This window comes from Syngnathus acus, chromosome 17, assembly GCF_901709675.1.
Source record: "Syngnathus acus chromosome 17, fSynAcu1.2, whole genome shotgun sequence".
In the NCBI taxonomy this organism is placed as follows: Eukaryota; Metazoa; Chordata; class Actinopteri; order Syngnathiformes; family Syngnathidae; genus Syngnathus; species Syngnathus acus.
In genome coordinates, this window is record NC_051102.1 from 10,999,335 (window position 1) to 11,014,599 (window position 15,265).

Sequence of the window (15,265 nt, forward strand, 5' to 3'; positions counted from 1 at the left end):
TTCTCCCACACAAGATCTCCATCAAGAAAGGAAACCACCATTCAGCCTTCCTTATCTTTGTGCTGCAGGTGCTCTTTGGCTAATGAAGTGCACCTTCTATAGCTGCAGTGCTTGGAAATCATCAAGTTCTTTCTTACTGTGCTAAATGTACAATGTTGCTCATTTTTTGGTTTTCCTGTCTAAAACTTTAGGGGCGAAAAGGGAGCATGCCGGGTGATGAACACAATGTTAAGGCAAATTGTATCTATTTTTTTCCCATTGTGAAAAGTTTTAAGTATCTACATAATTGAAGTTCGGAGAATGTTTTTCTACATAGATATAAAAAAAAACCTGCACCGGCTAGTGCGGGACTGCAAATATGCAGGGGTCGAATGGAGTTTGAAGTTGTAATCGCAGCAATCGCCACTAGATGACGGACATAGTAGCTTAGTTGTGCCACTCAATTGTGCTTATGCAGTACTGAAGGTGATATGGGCCCAGTATATGTTTAAAAAGACTTCATTTTTGTGAAAAAATGTCGTTCTTGTACTTGGCTTCTTGTTCAGCAATGTTGTTGAATGGTAATTCATGTTTTGATGTTGTCTGTTTTATACATGCATTCAAAATATTGAGAGCACATTTTTGCTGATGAGGAATGAGGGTTAGGCCCTCCCCTCCACTAGCACTGATGAAAGAATGTGCCCGGCCACCTGGCCCATGCCTGGCGTCATGTGTCAAAACGTGGGCAGGCTTTAGGACCCTGCAGAGGTCCGCTTGAGCACATCTGTCGCCTGGGCTCTTTGGAGGGAGGCAGCCCGAGCCAACCGGAGCGGAGCGCTCCCACCCCCAGACGGGTCTGGGCAGAGCTGGATCCCGGACGCGTGCGGAGGATGAGCGGCGCCGGTTGCGGGCGCACGGAGCCCGCTTGACAGGATCCCGAGAGCGCCGCAAGATGAAGACACCGCTGGTAAAGGTTGTTTTGCATGATCTTTTTTCTTTGAAATGGTTTCGAAAGGCATGTCGTGCATGCTTCGATAGATATCAGTTGTGTTGAGTAAAGTGCGCTCCAAAAAGCACCATAAGCTGGCTGCATGTGCTCACTGACTGTCGGCTCAAAAGATTAGGTTGAAACAATGCAGCTAACAGATGCGCTCTGCAACTAAGCTGTGATCATTCCCCAACGACAAAGTGTTTTGGCTTGCTTATTTGACGTTTGAGAAGAGGGGGCGTCGAATGGGTGCCCAAAACAAGATCAAGACGTTCAAAACTTTCGACTGCTGTTTGGTTTAGAAACGTTTCAGGCCAGCAAAATAACTTGAAGTACCCACATTCCTATCTTCAGATACGCTCCTGAACACATCGATCGCTTCTATCGATACACATTTCCAGGATGAAAGGAATTCTTTTTCACATGCTGCTGTTTTGGTTAGCAATGGAATTCAAATGGCAGTTAAGACTGTATGAACTAAGACAATTACACCTACGAGCCCAGAGAAAAATAAATAAATAGGTGACGATTTGAAGTAAGCGTTTACTTAAAGAGATCACGCACCCAACTAATATGGGCATGGACTTTATCGAATAGCGGGAAACTTACAGAACAGTAAATAAATACGATATCAACTCGATGGCTTTGCTGAAATTTTTTTTTCTACTTTTATATTTTGACATTCCAATGTTTTTATCATTTTGTCAATAAAACATGTACAGTTGGATAAATCTTGCATATTTATCAACAACTTAGGTATGAGAAATTGATTTTGTCATCAAACCACTTTTTGCTTTTGCTAGACCTAGATGATATCATTTTGTCCATTTTTTCTCTTTTTCCTAGCGCCATGCCGTTGCCGTGCTTCTCGTGCTGCTGCTGTGCGCCAGCCTCTTCCTGGTCTACAACGGCAGCTTCTACAGCATCGTCCGGGATGCCAATGACACGCGAACGCCAGAGCGGCCATTACGGCCCACCGGCGTCTCTTTGGGCCCGGCCCGGCCTCACCGGCCGGCCCTCCAGGGCTACAGCAGCATCGTGGACCACAAGGTAAATACCCTCTGAGGCACTGCAAACCATCCATCCATCTCTGCATGGCTCTAAAGAGAGTCATTTATCACAATCCTGCACCCGCCTGTCATTACCGATTACAAGTGAGGCTACAATTACATCCCGTACGCTCTAATTGAAACCCGACACCACTCATGCTGCCATTTTGACTCTACCCAGAAGCAAAAAAAAAAAAAAAATCAATATGAGCTGTTAAATGACAGTGACACGCGCTATCCAGAGAGGCTGAAGGGCAATGTTTGAAAGCCACGTCAATGCAAGCAGGGAGTGATTTGGGGGTGAAAAACCGCTTGTGTTATTTGTGTCTAATTAGTTACCATCTACCGAAAAACCCGAGTGCTGTTTATAGAGTGGTAAAAAAAAGAATAGGAATGGCGAAACACCTGCCTGCAACGTATTTTCCATATATATTGTATTTGTGCATCTTGTGTAAATCATCATTCTTCACAAGCACAAAAAAGAGAAAAAACTCTTCTAATGCAACAAATGTGATTGAGGTCAGAAGGAGGTATAATTTATTCCGCGCCGGCTGTGCCGCAGCGCTCGGCTCTGATAAGGCAAAGAAAATTAAAGTTGGGAATGAGGAAGAAGAAGAAAAAAAAAAAGCAAATAACCCGGTAAAAGCAGAGAGGGGCGGGAAAGGTACGGGGCAAGAGGGACCCTTGCAAAGGATCCGCGTGAATGAAAAAGAGCGGAGGAGCTCTGAAGATAGATCGTTAAATCTCACAGGAAGTACTTTTCTGCCTGTCTTGACAATCCAATGTACCAGACTGATATGGGGCAATCATGCAGAGGTGAGACAGCCGGAGTGGATGGCTGTTTTGAGGCGCAAACAAGCTTGAGTGGTGTTATCGGACATAATTGGCACCCTGAAAGGAACTGTGTGAATGGAAGGGCGCACACACACCCTTGCACCGTTCAGCTCATTTGGTTTGGGGAGGCTGGAACACATTAATGGCATTTTCTTTCAAGATCATTTGCGATACCGCTCATTTGAGTCACGAGCGCTAACGGAATGAATCCGTCTCAAGTAAGGCTGCTCGGTTGTGAAAAAACAATTGAAATATTCTTTTTGGGGACAAAAAAGAAGAACATGTTTAACTGTAGAAAATATTACGGCTGTAATATAGCAAAGTCCAAAAAGTCAAAGTCTGCTTTATTGTCAATTTCTTCACATGCCAAGACACACAAAGAAATCGAAATGACGTTCCCACGGTGACAAGACATAGTACACAATATACATACAAGTAAACAACACCCAAAAATACAAACAAGAAGGCGCAAACAATGAAGAAATAAGAGTGAGGAATAAATAGTAAATAAACAAACAACATAATAAATAAGAGGAGCAAAGTGTGCATACAGCAGACAGTCAGAATAGAGCGCAAAAGTACAGGACGCTACGCAGAAGCCTTTTGGATGAAAAAAAATGTATCAAATCAAACATTGCATTGGATATTAATAATCATTTTGTTTGCCATTGCATCAATGGCCGGCCGGTCGGCTGGCCGGCCGGCGCTAGTTTGAAAGCCTCTGTCCTACACCATGCATTATGGAGGAGCAGGTACAAGTCATTTGCTTTACTGCTAGGGAGGTAATAAGCAACTGTCACTAATTAGCCAACGTTCTTGCTAGGTAGGAGAAAAAAAACCAATGACGACAGCTGACATTTCGGGACAACTTATCGGTCGGTCGCTTATATACTTTGTTGCTCAAAAGGACGCCCGCCATCTGCGCCGGCAGACCTGACAAGGCGTCGCTCTCGTCTCGCCACCGCTCGGGTGCCAGCTGCACGAGATGTTTAATATTTCACAAAGCCGTCTTTTCGAGGACAGCGACCGCCGCGCCATCAGCCAGCTGGAGAAAGAGACGCTCCCCAATTACTTCCGCAAGGGCTGTCCGTCTGCCGTTTACAAAACATCAAACTCAAAGCGACAGACCGTCTTTAGCACAGAGAACTCATTAAAGGGGCAAAAATGTTTGGCTTGCGGCGGATCTGCTTGGAACTTGAAGGTGGCGCGCCCCCCCCCCCCCCTCCCGGCGTCAGGGCCTACGGGAAGCAATTACGGAAAAAGATGGCAGGAGCATCTCGATAAGCGCTCCCTTGACGGGAGTAATCTCACACCCTGTGGTTAAGGAATCACGGGCAAAGTCATCGATTTTTTTTGTACCCAAACACCAGGGAGTGAGGAGAATGGTAATTCCAGGCCTCTTGTGTGGTCATCGCCCAGGTCAGGGCAGAAAAGTGAAGGGAAGTCGGCCGTTTTGCTTTGAAGTAGCCCTTTCAGACTCCAAACTAAACAAAGTCCCATTTTGGTAAAGACCGAAATTTAAGATCTCATGAGACAACCCACAAAAAAGGTCTGCCATTTTAGTTTGCAGCAGCCATTTTAGGCTCATTTGGGCCATTTGTACTCGTTCTCCAAGATGAACTGATCCTCCAGGCATCAAACTTGGCTAACTACAACTTGGCTAACTTCCTCCAAGGTCAGATCTTGACAAGAAGCCTTGTGTGTGATGAAGAGCGGTACCGCTGAGATTCCAAAGCGGGTGAGGATTAAGTGGGTCAGTGAAGAGTTCACCATTGTCAGTCGACACAATTGGGTTTTTGTGGACAGAGGCACTACGAGTAGATCACACTTTTTGCCCCTGCAGTCAGTCCGTCCGTCTCTCTCCCCACAAAGTCATGTGACTGAGAATCACATTTTCAAATGATGGATAGCAGTGTGATTGATAGCCACTAATAGTCATACGCTGCCAAATCAGAAAGCACAAGCTGTCTTTCCAGGCAACATACGTACAGTAGTGTCCTCCATTTGTTTTTTAGTCTTTATCGCGTCACATTGATCTGCAAGGACAAAACAGTTACCCCAAATGAGAACAACAGCCAGCTGGCCGGCCGGCAGGTTACATTTTATTTTATTTTATTTTTTTGGCCGGTCGGGCTAGGATGTTTTTTTTCAATGAAATAAACATAATGCATTGTTTGGCAGACTCCAGTAAGAAAAAAAAAATGAAATGACTTTAAAAGCTGGAAGAGCACTTTCACTGTACAATGTTGCCAGCAGGGACACAACTTGTCGCCTCCAGCAAGCATTTCATTAATAATGCGGCAAACCTGTCTCGCATTGACATTTATGCGCTGTGACGCGATTAAAACAGTCAGTGGAAATCATAAAAAGTGATACGATCCATCGTGGGCCCGAACTGTCACCATCATTTTGGGAGTTGGAAGCGAATACTTCATAGCTGATAGCCGCTCTGTGATGGTAGTTGATTGATGATAGTTGATTAGCCAATTTTACTCTTTGTTCTGCCTCCGCAATTGACGTCACATCTACTCCCACGCCGCGTCCCAAAAGACAGTGTACTCGTGCGAGCGCAGCAGGCGGCCATCTCCGAGCCATTCAAATGTGTTGCCGGCCAGGGCTGTTGTCATTGTGGCTGGCCCAAGACCGCTGGAGATGACAAATCCTATTGAGTGACGTCCGGAGGGGGCCATTAGCAATTTTCGCTCGGCACCAACGACGCACGCATCAATAACAGTAGCGCAACTACACCGGAAGCGGCGGACATGCGTTAACTGGCGTTAATTTGCATGTCAACGGTCAACTAAAAAGACATACAAACAAGCAGACATACTGTGCTTTTAAAATATCCAAACAGACCAACCTGTCAAGTGAAAATAAATGTCTTGTAAAAGACACACAATAGAGAAAAGCATGATGAATTCAATGCTGCCAGATTTGAACGAGCGCACGAGGAAACCGGCGTTTCTCTCGGCCGAAGGACACATAGCAGGCTTAGTCGACTACGTCGCTGCCAGAGACACTTGAGGCAAAGTTAACGGCTTATTAAACACGGCAGGCAGCACGCGGAATTTAGCCCGTGGCTCACGCTAGCCACATTTGCAGACGTCCTGCTTGTTCCAATACCCACCCACCGTGCATTCTTCCAAATATGACTGTAAATGCATCATAACAATCGCTGCCACACTTTGATATCTTTGCACACGAGGTAGATAGCAAAGTAAGGGACCACCCGAATCCCCTGAGCTTCCTTCGTCCTACTTTTTCAAGTACTTCTTTTTAGACACACACTACATTTCTTCCCTTGAGGAGGGCCGAAAAATGGGAAGCAACTCCTTTCTTCAAAGCTCTTGCATTTCATTCCCCTGTCTGTCTGTCTGTCTGTCTGTCTGTCTGTCTGTCACGCAAGCCCACTTCCTTGTCACGATCCATCTGTTCCCTAACAACAACCCCCCCAAAAAAACATGTGAAAGCAGAGAGAGATCTTTTGACCCTGTCTTTTGTATTCCGAGCAACTACCTCTGCATCGCCTGTGTGTGTGGTAGAAGCTGTCTCTTCTCCCAGCTGCATGGAGGTTACGCTGTGCACCGGAGGCCGGCGGCCTGAAAGGGAGCCAATTATAGCCAAGGTTGGGAGAAAAAGAAAAAAAAAACACAGCATGTTGCAACGCCGTGCAACTCCATTGTCTGCTCACTTTCGCTGCGCCAGAATCCAAACGCAATACAATCATTGAAACTCGCGGGCCAGGGGAGGGGGCAAGCGTCAGCTGTGAGACAAGGAGGAAGTTCTAAATATTAAAGTTCCAACTATTAGGAAATGACAAACGTGCTAGTGAGGTCTGCTGGGGAGAAGAAGGGAAAAGAATCACATCTCCGTAAGATTCAGGACATTTCAAACAGTCGTTGCAGGAGGAAAGGTCTTCATATTTTACAGGATTCCAGCCATGCGCATAATCTTGCTTAGCTACTTAGCATCGGTCAGGTGCTTCAAGTATTCAAGCTCCGACTTTTCATTTTAGAGAGAGTTTCTATCTTCAGGCAGCCAGAATGTAATACAGAAGGCCTCATTTATTTATGAGTCAAAGTCAAGGCATATCTCTGGACTTGGTGACCAAAAACGTCATTTTTGTATTTCCTTCATCAACTGTCAAGTGAGCCCTTCGCCGGGGCGCTTCAAATGAGCTGCCTCCGTTCCGTCCCGTCCCGTCCCTGCCTCCGCCCTGCAGCACAGCACAGCACAACCAAGGTCCGTTTGATGGCGGTCTTGAGAGGCTGACGTTTGAGTCGACTGTAATTGCTGCTGCTGCTGCCGCCGCAGCTTCTCCTCTCCGTGCTGCCTTTAGCTCACACTTTGCGCTTTGTATGGAGGACCTCTTCTAACTTAATCTGACACTTTGGCTTACTCTTGAGAATGGAAAGCACAACAATTGCAACATGTCTGCACAAGTGACCATTTTCTAGGGCCTTCTTTTGGCACCACTGCTGAAAAGTTGGACCATTTTGCTGAGTTATTCTGACTCACTTTGGAAAGAGCCAAAATAGCATTTTGGAAGCGCCAGATGACGATGCCCTGCGGCACGGCACGGCACGGCACGGCACGACTGCCACCTATAGTAGCATTGGCTAATTCTTCAGCCACCGCCCGCCCGGCCGATGACGGGCTGGCCTTCGCTCTGTCCCTCAAAGCCGACGCCCCTCCCCGTCTTGCTCCTCGCCGCCCCGCCAAATAATCAATAACAACACTGGAATGCTATTTCTCAGCTCTGAGGGGGCACGGCATCCATCAGGCGTAATGGCCCACTCCTCCAGGGAGCATTCTGGACGTCGGGAAAGGAGCAATTATCGGCCGTGTTACGCGTGAGCGGCTACGTGAAACGTGTTACGTGTTGGCTGTGAGCGCCAAGCCGATTGGAAAACAACCCGACGATCACGTGTGCGACATTCCCGGCCGGGCCTTTTCTTCCTCTGTTTAATTACACGTTCGATACTATTAGACGGCTAGCACAAGCCACCGGGCGCACAGCCTGCGTGTGGCACACCCACGTGAACTTTTAACAATTGCCGCTATTCATGAACGAAACCTACTGCGAAAAGAAATCCAAGCCCATTTCGAATAACCTATGAAAGTCACAAGTTGGTGGCAAAGCGCTACGTTTGTCTACATCAAGCTCCAAGACTCACTTCAATATAGTTCCATGGCACTGAGATGCGAGGAGATGGCAGCAAAGCACTACTTTTTGCAAGTGAAGCTGCTAAAATCACTTCAACATACTTCCTTTGCACTGAGCTGGGTCCAAAGAAAGATTTTTCTTTCGTGATTTAGATTTTTTTCACAGAGGAGCCCCGTACAACTGTGGCTCGGCACCCGCAGTGTTTTTTTTGAACTCCCGTGTTTCTATGCAATTCCCTCCAATTACGATACAATAAATTTCAATCAAATTACAATACGATCATATGATTCACTCCAATTATGACAGCATAACGTTCATGACAATATTTACGATCTACGCTTCTCTGATGCGATACAATTCACCGCAGTTGAGTTAACTGCATTTTTTGGGGAAACGAAGCTCTTGATTTTTGCCTATAGTCAAATGGTATAATCATGTATCAAAGGGAGCAAAAGCGCCACAGCTGCTCTGTGCAATCAAAAAACAATGAAATGAAATCCTTTTGCAAAACAACCATTTCATTGGCCGCCATGTCTATTTTCATGCCTCTCTCAATGCATTTCTCCAATGAAACAAAAGAGCCCGAAAGCAATCATAACTACGTCTGCCTAATCAACGAGACAGTGAAGGTTGTTATGCTCGCGGCGCCGGCAAAGTACAAAACGCTCAATTTCAAGCACATCAATGATTCATGAGAGCTGAAAATGTGAATCACTGCTGATTTATTAGCACGGCCCAATCTTTGTACAGTATCAGCCGCTCTAGGATGCTTCTCCTGGGATAAGTCACATGACTACAGGTGTTGTTAGGAGGCGCAACTTAGAAAAAAAGTCACATGACTCAAGTTCTTAGGATGCGCCATCTAGATGAAGCCAAATAAATCCAGTTGGGCCCCTCAGCCTGGAACAATTCGCAGGACTTAAGTTGCCGACACTAAGTTAGATGAATGGTGTTGTTACAGTCCTCAGCCTACAATAGGTCACATGACTTTAGGTGTCAGGACTCGAGGAAGAAATCAAATAACTGTACATTTTAGAATGTTCTTACGTCACAAAGACTTACACATGAAGATTTGCCGCTTGGAATGACTTCACATGACTCCAGTTTTAAGGACGCACCACCTGGAATAAGTCATAAAAGTCCAGGATTGACGACAAGCCATTTGGAATAAGTCCGATAAATCTAGTTGTCAGGACGCTCCGCCTGGAATAAGTCAAATGACTCCAGGTGAGATGGAGAGCCTTGTTTCTCGGTAATAACCTCCCCGAAGAGAGCGATCGCTGGCCAGCGAGGCGCTGCTTCTGGTGACAGAGGAGGTCTGCCAGGCAGGCCCCCGGGTACAAAATACAACTTGCTAGCTACCTCCGTCCGCTGCATAGGCTGTCAAAGTGCTGCCGGGTGGGAGGGGGCCGGCCGAACTCATTCGCGCCATGTATCATCAAGCACCAAATGGCTCCCGCTGCATTCATCCGGGTTTTTTTTCCCATTCCAACTTTCCGCATTCTTTTCACTATCCTCATACTAGCTAGGTTTTGTAATGTCATGTTTCACAGTATCATTTGTAAAGTGGTGAACGACTTCTGTGCTCCTATTAAGCAGTGCTGCTGCTCCAGTCACTGGCGGCCATTGACAGTGGCTTTTAAAAGCAGCATACCAAAGGTCTTCTAATTGTGTCACACGTTTGCCCTCGCTAGACTGGAATGAAAACAACAAATAGAATTTCGTCGATTCGGTGGACCGAGCGAGGGTACAATAAACAGCAAAGCCCAAAGAGTTGTCTTACTTTGTTTATGTCTGCGCAACTCTTATTTTTTCCCTATTTTGGATCAGCCGCTGAAGATGCACTGCCGGACGTGCGCCCTGGTCACCAGCTCGGGCCACCTGATCGGCGGCGGCCGCGGTGACGAGATCGACCGGTCCGAGTGCGTGCTCCGCATGAACGACGCGCCGGCGGCGGGGGAGTACGCGTCCGACGTGGGCCGCCGCACGTCCCTGCGCGTCATCGCCCACTCCAGCATGCAACGCGTGCTGAGGAGTCGCAACCATCTGCTTAATGCCAGCCAGGACGCCGTTTTCATCTTCTGGGGACCGAGTAGCTACATGCGGCGAGACGGCAAGGGCCTGGTGTACAACAACTTGCGGCTCATGAGCCAGGTGCTTCCTGCGCTCAAAGTCTACATCATCTCCTGGCAGAAGATGTTGCAGTTTGACGACCTCTTCAAGAGAGAAACGGGCAAGGACAGGTAAGAGCTTTCTTTGTTTTCAATCGTGCTCGCTTAGGTTTCGTCGGCATTAGCTGCGAGATTGCCATTCGAGCTGGCTGCTTAGAGACTTTACAATTTGGCCAAGTTCCATTGAAGGTGGCAGAAAACCTTGGCAAAGTGCCCTTGTTGTTGGAATGCACCACTCTGTTTTACCCATTCGAGGAGACAGAAATAAGAGGTTCCAGGAAGGAAGAGGTTACTTTGGCTTCAAAACAAGCCCAGGGTTAACAGTGAATAAAAGGCAACTCAATTGGTTTCAGCCTCCGTCCGTGCCTTAGCTTTTGTTCCACGCGTCAGAAGAGATTGAACGCCACTTCGGCTAAGATAGACGGCGGCAAAGAAATTGCCTTGCGGGGGTGGGGGTGTCCAGCTCGGACATTTATCCCACCCCGGCGACTTGAATCACGCCAAACGTTCTGCTCTTCTCATTTCCCCTTTTACCGCCACTGCGACATCAGGAATGAATGATTGTGAAGAGTGGGGGCGTTTAACTTGTTGGTTGGCATGCAGTGTTACTCTTCAAAAATGCCTTAACGGGCAACCTGTTGCGCAATCAACAACCCTGTATTTGTTATGACTTTCATTCCTGCTGTTCCAGTCAAGGTCATTAACATAACGTGTGAAGGCTGTACCTACATCGAACCCATTTTAATAACAGCCGCAGAGGAGCCAACAGATCAACAGATGATGTCTTTTGAAAGAAAAATTCGATTCGAATATTTCTTGTTGCCCAGTAACTAATTAAGCAAGGGATGGGCAACGAACCCCTTGAAAAGCAATTTGCTCCGTACCCCAAAACGACGCTCATTCCTCAAATCACTTGTCCCCATTCAAATCAGCGGAGATGCCATGAAATGGATTTGTTCAAGGCGTCGGTACATCGTAATTATGATTATTTGTGTCAATGGATTGATATTTAACGTATTCATACTATACTGTAAAATAAAATAATACAGCGCAAAAATGGTCCTAGCCCTCGTTAGTAAGTTAGATACGTGTGTATGATTGCAAAAAGGTGGCATAACGATAGCTCTGATTGTTTTATTGCACTAGCACTATTCGACACGTGATTATTGACATATTTTGTGCCACTCGTAGTTAAAATGGATCAATCATTAGCAATTCTTTGCCCTTTTTTTAAATGTATTCATTAACGTTTGTGAGGCAGAGCAGGCCGTCAAAATGTTTCGATTTCTCACTCAATCGGGACCCGTTAATCATTTTTTGGCTGATTTATTTACCAATAAGAATCTGTGCGGAAAGCTTGTTTCAATTTCAAACACGTGCAGAAAAGAATCAACACAATCAAAAAGCTTGTTAAATTGGTGGATTCCAGCGGTAAAGTAGCAAGTAAACACAATCGGGGAGAGGGATAAATATTTGCGTTTGTCCACTCGCGGCTCGGGAACGTTTGCTTCTGGGTTATTCGTCGACACGCCCGTAAACACCACAACGATGAGGGAGGGCGGGCGGGCGGGAGTGGGTCGCCTCCAAAAGATGAAAGACAGGCAAAAAAAACAACATTAATGTGTCGGCACTGCAAGTCTCACAGACACTCGCTGACAGCATTCCGCTTGCAAACGCGGATGATCATTTAGTCGGCGATGAACTTAACGAGGTAGGTGTTTTCGTAAAACATCAAAGACGTGTTTTTTGTACACTTCAGACGTCCTCCCTAAACCTAACATGACAGTTGTTTTCAGCAAAGGGATTTTAGTCTCATGAACTGTATGTTTCTGTCAAAGACATGTTAGCTTTTTCACTGAACCCAACCAGGCAGGCAGGCAGATGTCTTTAGAAGCAAAAATATCCTTATCAGGCTTTCTCCAAGTTTGCTGATGATCGGATATTTTGGAGGAGGCATACACAAAGCTATTTGGTCCTAACCTAAATTGAGAATGATTCAATAATATGATATAAATTGAGAAAGTAGCCATGTTTTATTTAGGGTTTTTTTTCCCCTCTCCAATGCGGTTGGGCTGTGTATGAATGCTAAACCCAGAAAAAAATCCAAAGCAAATCTGACATCTTATAATCAAGCAGCATCCTTGAAGGTCTGAAGGACTTTTTGCGAGATTTCTTTCTCTCCCCTCGCACAAAAGAGCAGTGGTGCAAAATGATCTCTCTCGTCATCCGTCAGTGGACACTTTGTCCTTGCGCCGACTTCCTGATGAGGGCTTCCACGATTTGACGGGCTTCATTTGTATCGCTCGATATGCGACGCGTCTTTTAATGACGCCGCGGAGGAGCGTGAACGATCGAGCGCCGGATTGAGACGAGTCTTCGCTTAATCACGCGGCAAAAAAAAAATCAAACGTTCCATCCATCTAAATGTCACCCGCTGGCTCCTTCTCTCACAGGAGGATATCCAACTCGTGGCTGAGCACCGGCTGGTTCACGATGACCATCGCCCTGGAGCTCTGCGATAGGATCAATGTGTATGGCATGGTCTCGCCCGACTTCTGCAGGTGTGAGAGATGCATGGCATGCAGAATATGCACGCATAAGATCTGTGTTCCTACCAAAGGAGTATCATTCCGATTTGAACATCTGAGGTATTAGTGACAGATCGTGGCAGTCTTTAAAAACTCGAGTAAAACCAAGGACTAAGGCCTGAAAAATACAATTGGCTATGAGAGTGAAATAAAAGCATTCCATGTCATCTGAAAGTACGTGCACTCAAATCCAGAAATTCTCCACCATATTCACCGACACCAAAACATTGCAAGAGCTTTTACTCGTCTATCGCGGGAATGAAAGCTCAATCCAATCCGGGACGTATTGCGTAAATGTTATGTTCCCAATTCGGATGACTGGATATGCCAGCAATCCGTTCAAGCCTACCTCCCAAAACAAGACAATTTGTGATGTTATCATCCCCTTAGCATTACTGAGCCTCCCGATATCATAAAATGTTGGGCATGAAACTCATTTTTTCAACATTGTGTCACATGGTAGAGCAAATTCCCCGGCCGGGGACACCGAAAGATTCAATATACAAGTACGGTGTCAGAATGTGCACTCCAGACATTGCTGAATGTATTTCGACAGCAGGGATCCGGAGCAGCCTTCGGTGCCCTACCACTACTACGAGCCGCGGGGCCCCGACGAGTGCGCCATGTACATATCGCACGAGCGCGGCCGACGGGGCAGTCACCACCGCTTCATCACGGAGAAGCGGGTCTTTGCCGACTGGGCGCGGACGTTTGACATCCACTTCTACCAGCCCGACTGGAGCCCCGCCCCTCTGCCGGCTAACCGCACAGTGGACGGACGGGGGAGTCGGCAAGGAACGTGAGTGGATGGCAAGACCCAACCCGCCCAGGGAAGGAAGGAACGCGAGCTGACTTTGACGCCAGACGAGTTGATCCTGATTGACGCTTGTTGAGGAAAATATTTCAAGGCTTCACAAGCCCATGGCTTCTTTTTTTTTTCTTTTCGCCGTGACGGTGAAGTTATACGAGGGGCGAACATCATCGTCTGATGCGCACTCGGGAGCAATGTCAATCATATGGTGTGTACGTGTGTGCTTGTTTGTTGGCAGAATTGAAAGTGAGTTCAATATAAAGTGAAATGTTTATTTGGTTTTGGAGGAAGTCAAATTGAATGAGCTTTCTTTTGCCATGTCCGCATTCGGAATTGCTGTTTACTTGCCAGGCATTTTTCGACATTTACCAAACGGATGCAATTTGATCACCGTTGACAAAGCTGACATTTCCTTGGATCCAAAGTCAGCGCGCAGGTCAATTTGATCCGGAATTTCATTCAAATGACAAGAGGAGAAGCCGCTAGCACCGTGGCAGCAATTCTGAAGGCAAGGGTGAGGAAGGAGCCCAACTGCGAAAGCTGGAAATCCACGGCCCCTGAAAAGGTTTCGACTGTACTTAATTGCCTATGGATGCCATCAAATGGTAGCTAAGGACTACGTTTGTCGAAATAAAGCTCAACTCATTTCAGCACGAAGATATGTTCCACGTAACAACTTTTTCTTTTTTTAGTTTGCTCTTTTTTTATGTTTGTTTTAGACATTCAATGGCTTCTTTTTTAAAACTTGTAATTTGACTGCTATTTCTTTTTACGGCTTCTTCGTACTTCAGCTGCCTACGAATGAGCGCTGGCTGTCTCCAGCTAATAGTGTGATTGATGCTGCTACGAGTCATGCAAACACCGCCGTGTCACGTCAGACAAGACTCAAAAGACTCGAGGACGATGAAGATGAAGCGGCCGCCGCCGCGGCAGTTTTTTTCTTGGGCGAGGACGTGACATGGCTATCGCCCAGTGAAGTGCGCTTTTATCCTGCCGCATATAGAACTGGCCTTCCGCCGTGCTCGAGATGCTTTGTTGCACTTTCTTCTGACGCCACTTCTCCAAGAATCAGGTGTCAGCCGGGGTAAAAACGGAGAAACGGTTTTCTAGTGATACATGCTCGTGTCGAGTCCCCATTGATCTGGGTCTCGTCTGTGTGATTCATGTCGCCGTCTCAGATGTAGCAAGAGGAGCACTTTACACTCTTGTATAAAAAGCTCCATGTTGCTCAAAAGGAGTACGTGAATAGCAGCGAGCGGATCACATCGGTTTTTGCCAATTAACGTTTTTTGACTGTGAATGGGTTGGGGTTTTTTTTTTTGGTCAATGTTCGCTTTATTCATAGCAGGACTATTCAATTCAATGTCACCGAAATGAATGAAAAGGATTCAACGTAACCTCAAACTCAGGGGTGTCGTGTGGGGGCGAGTCAACTCGTGCAAATGATCCTCGCTTAAAGCCATGTCACTCTACGGGGGGGCAACGGCAAGTACCGTTTTGGTTACTATGACGATAGGAGTGGAGAAACATTAAGGTCACAATCTGGAAAAATTGCAAATAGTTTGCTCAGAAAAAAAAGAAGATTTAGGGCTTGATTTACAAAATAGGCACAAACTTGTTAGTTCACGCATAAGGACATGTGTCGTAACTACCTCTAATTCAGTATAGCCTCGTCGAA

General features: G+C 46.4%; 1 protein-coding gene across 4 annotated transcripts; it reads left to right on the top strand.

Annotated features, from left to right (window-relative positions):
- Positions 1–787: 787 nt before the first annotated feature.
- st6galnac5a (ST6 (alpha-N-acetyl-neuraminyl-2,3-beta-galactosyl-1,3)-N-acetylgalactosaminide alpha-2,6-sialyltransferase 5a) lies at positions 788–14,241 on the top strand. 4 transcript variants are annotated; one of them, XM_037275603.1, is made up of 5 exons: positions 788–952; positions 1,814–2,017; positions 9,848–10,260; positions 12,642–12,749; positions 13,333–14,241. In XM_037275603.1, exons 1-5 carry the CDS (start codon positions 932–934, stop codon positions 13,577–13,579), a joined length of 993 nt encoding a protein of 330 aa, XP_037131498.1. In that variant the 5' UTR covers positions 788–931; the 3' UTR covers positions 13,580–14,241. The 4 variants fall into 4 exon arrangements, with proteins under 4 accessions (XP_037131498.1, XP_037131499.1, XP_037131500.1 ...); XM_037275604.1 differs by having other exon boundaries at positions 13,336–14,241; XM_037275605.1 differs by having other exon boundaries at positions 789–946.
- Positions 14,242–15,265: the final 1,024 nt, after the last annotated feature.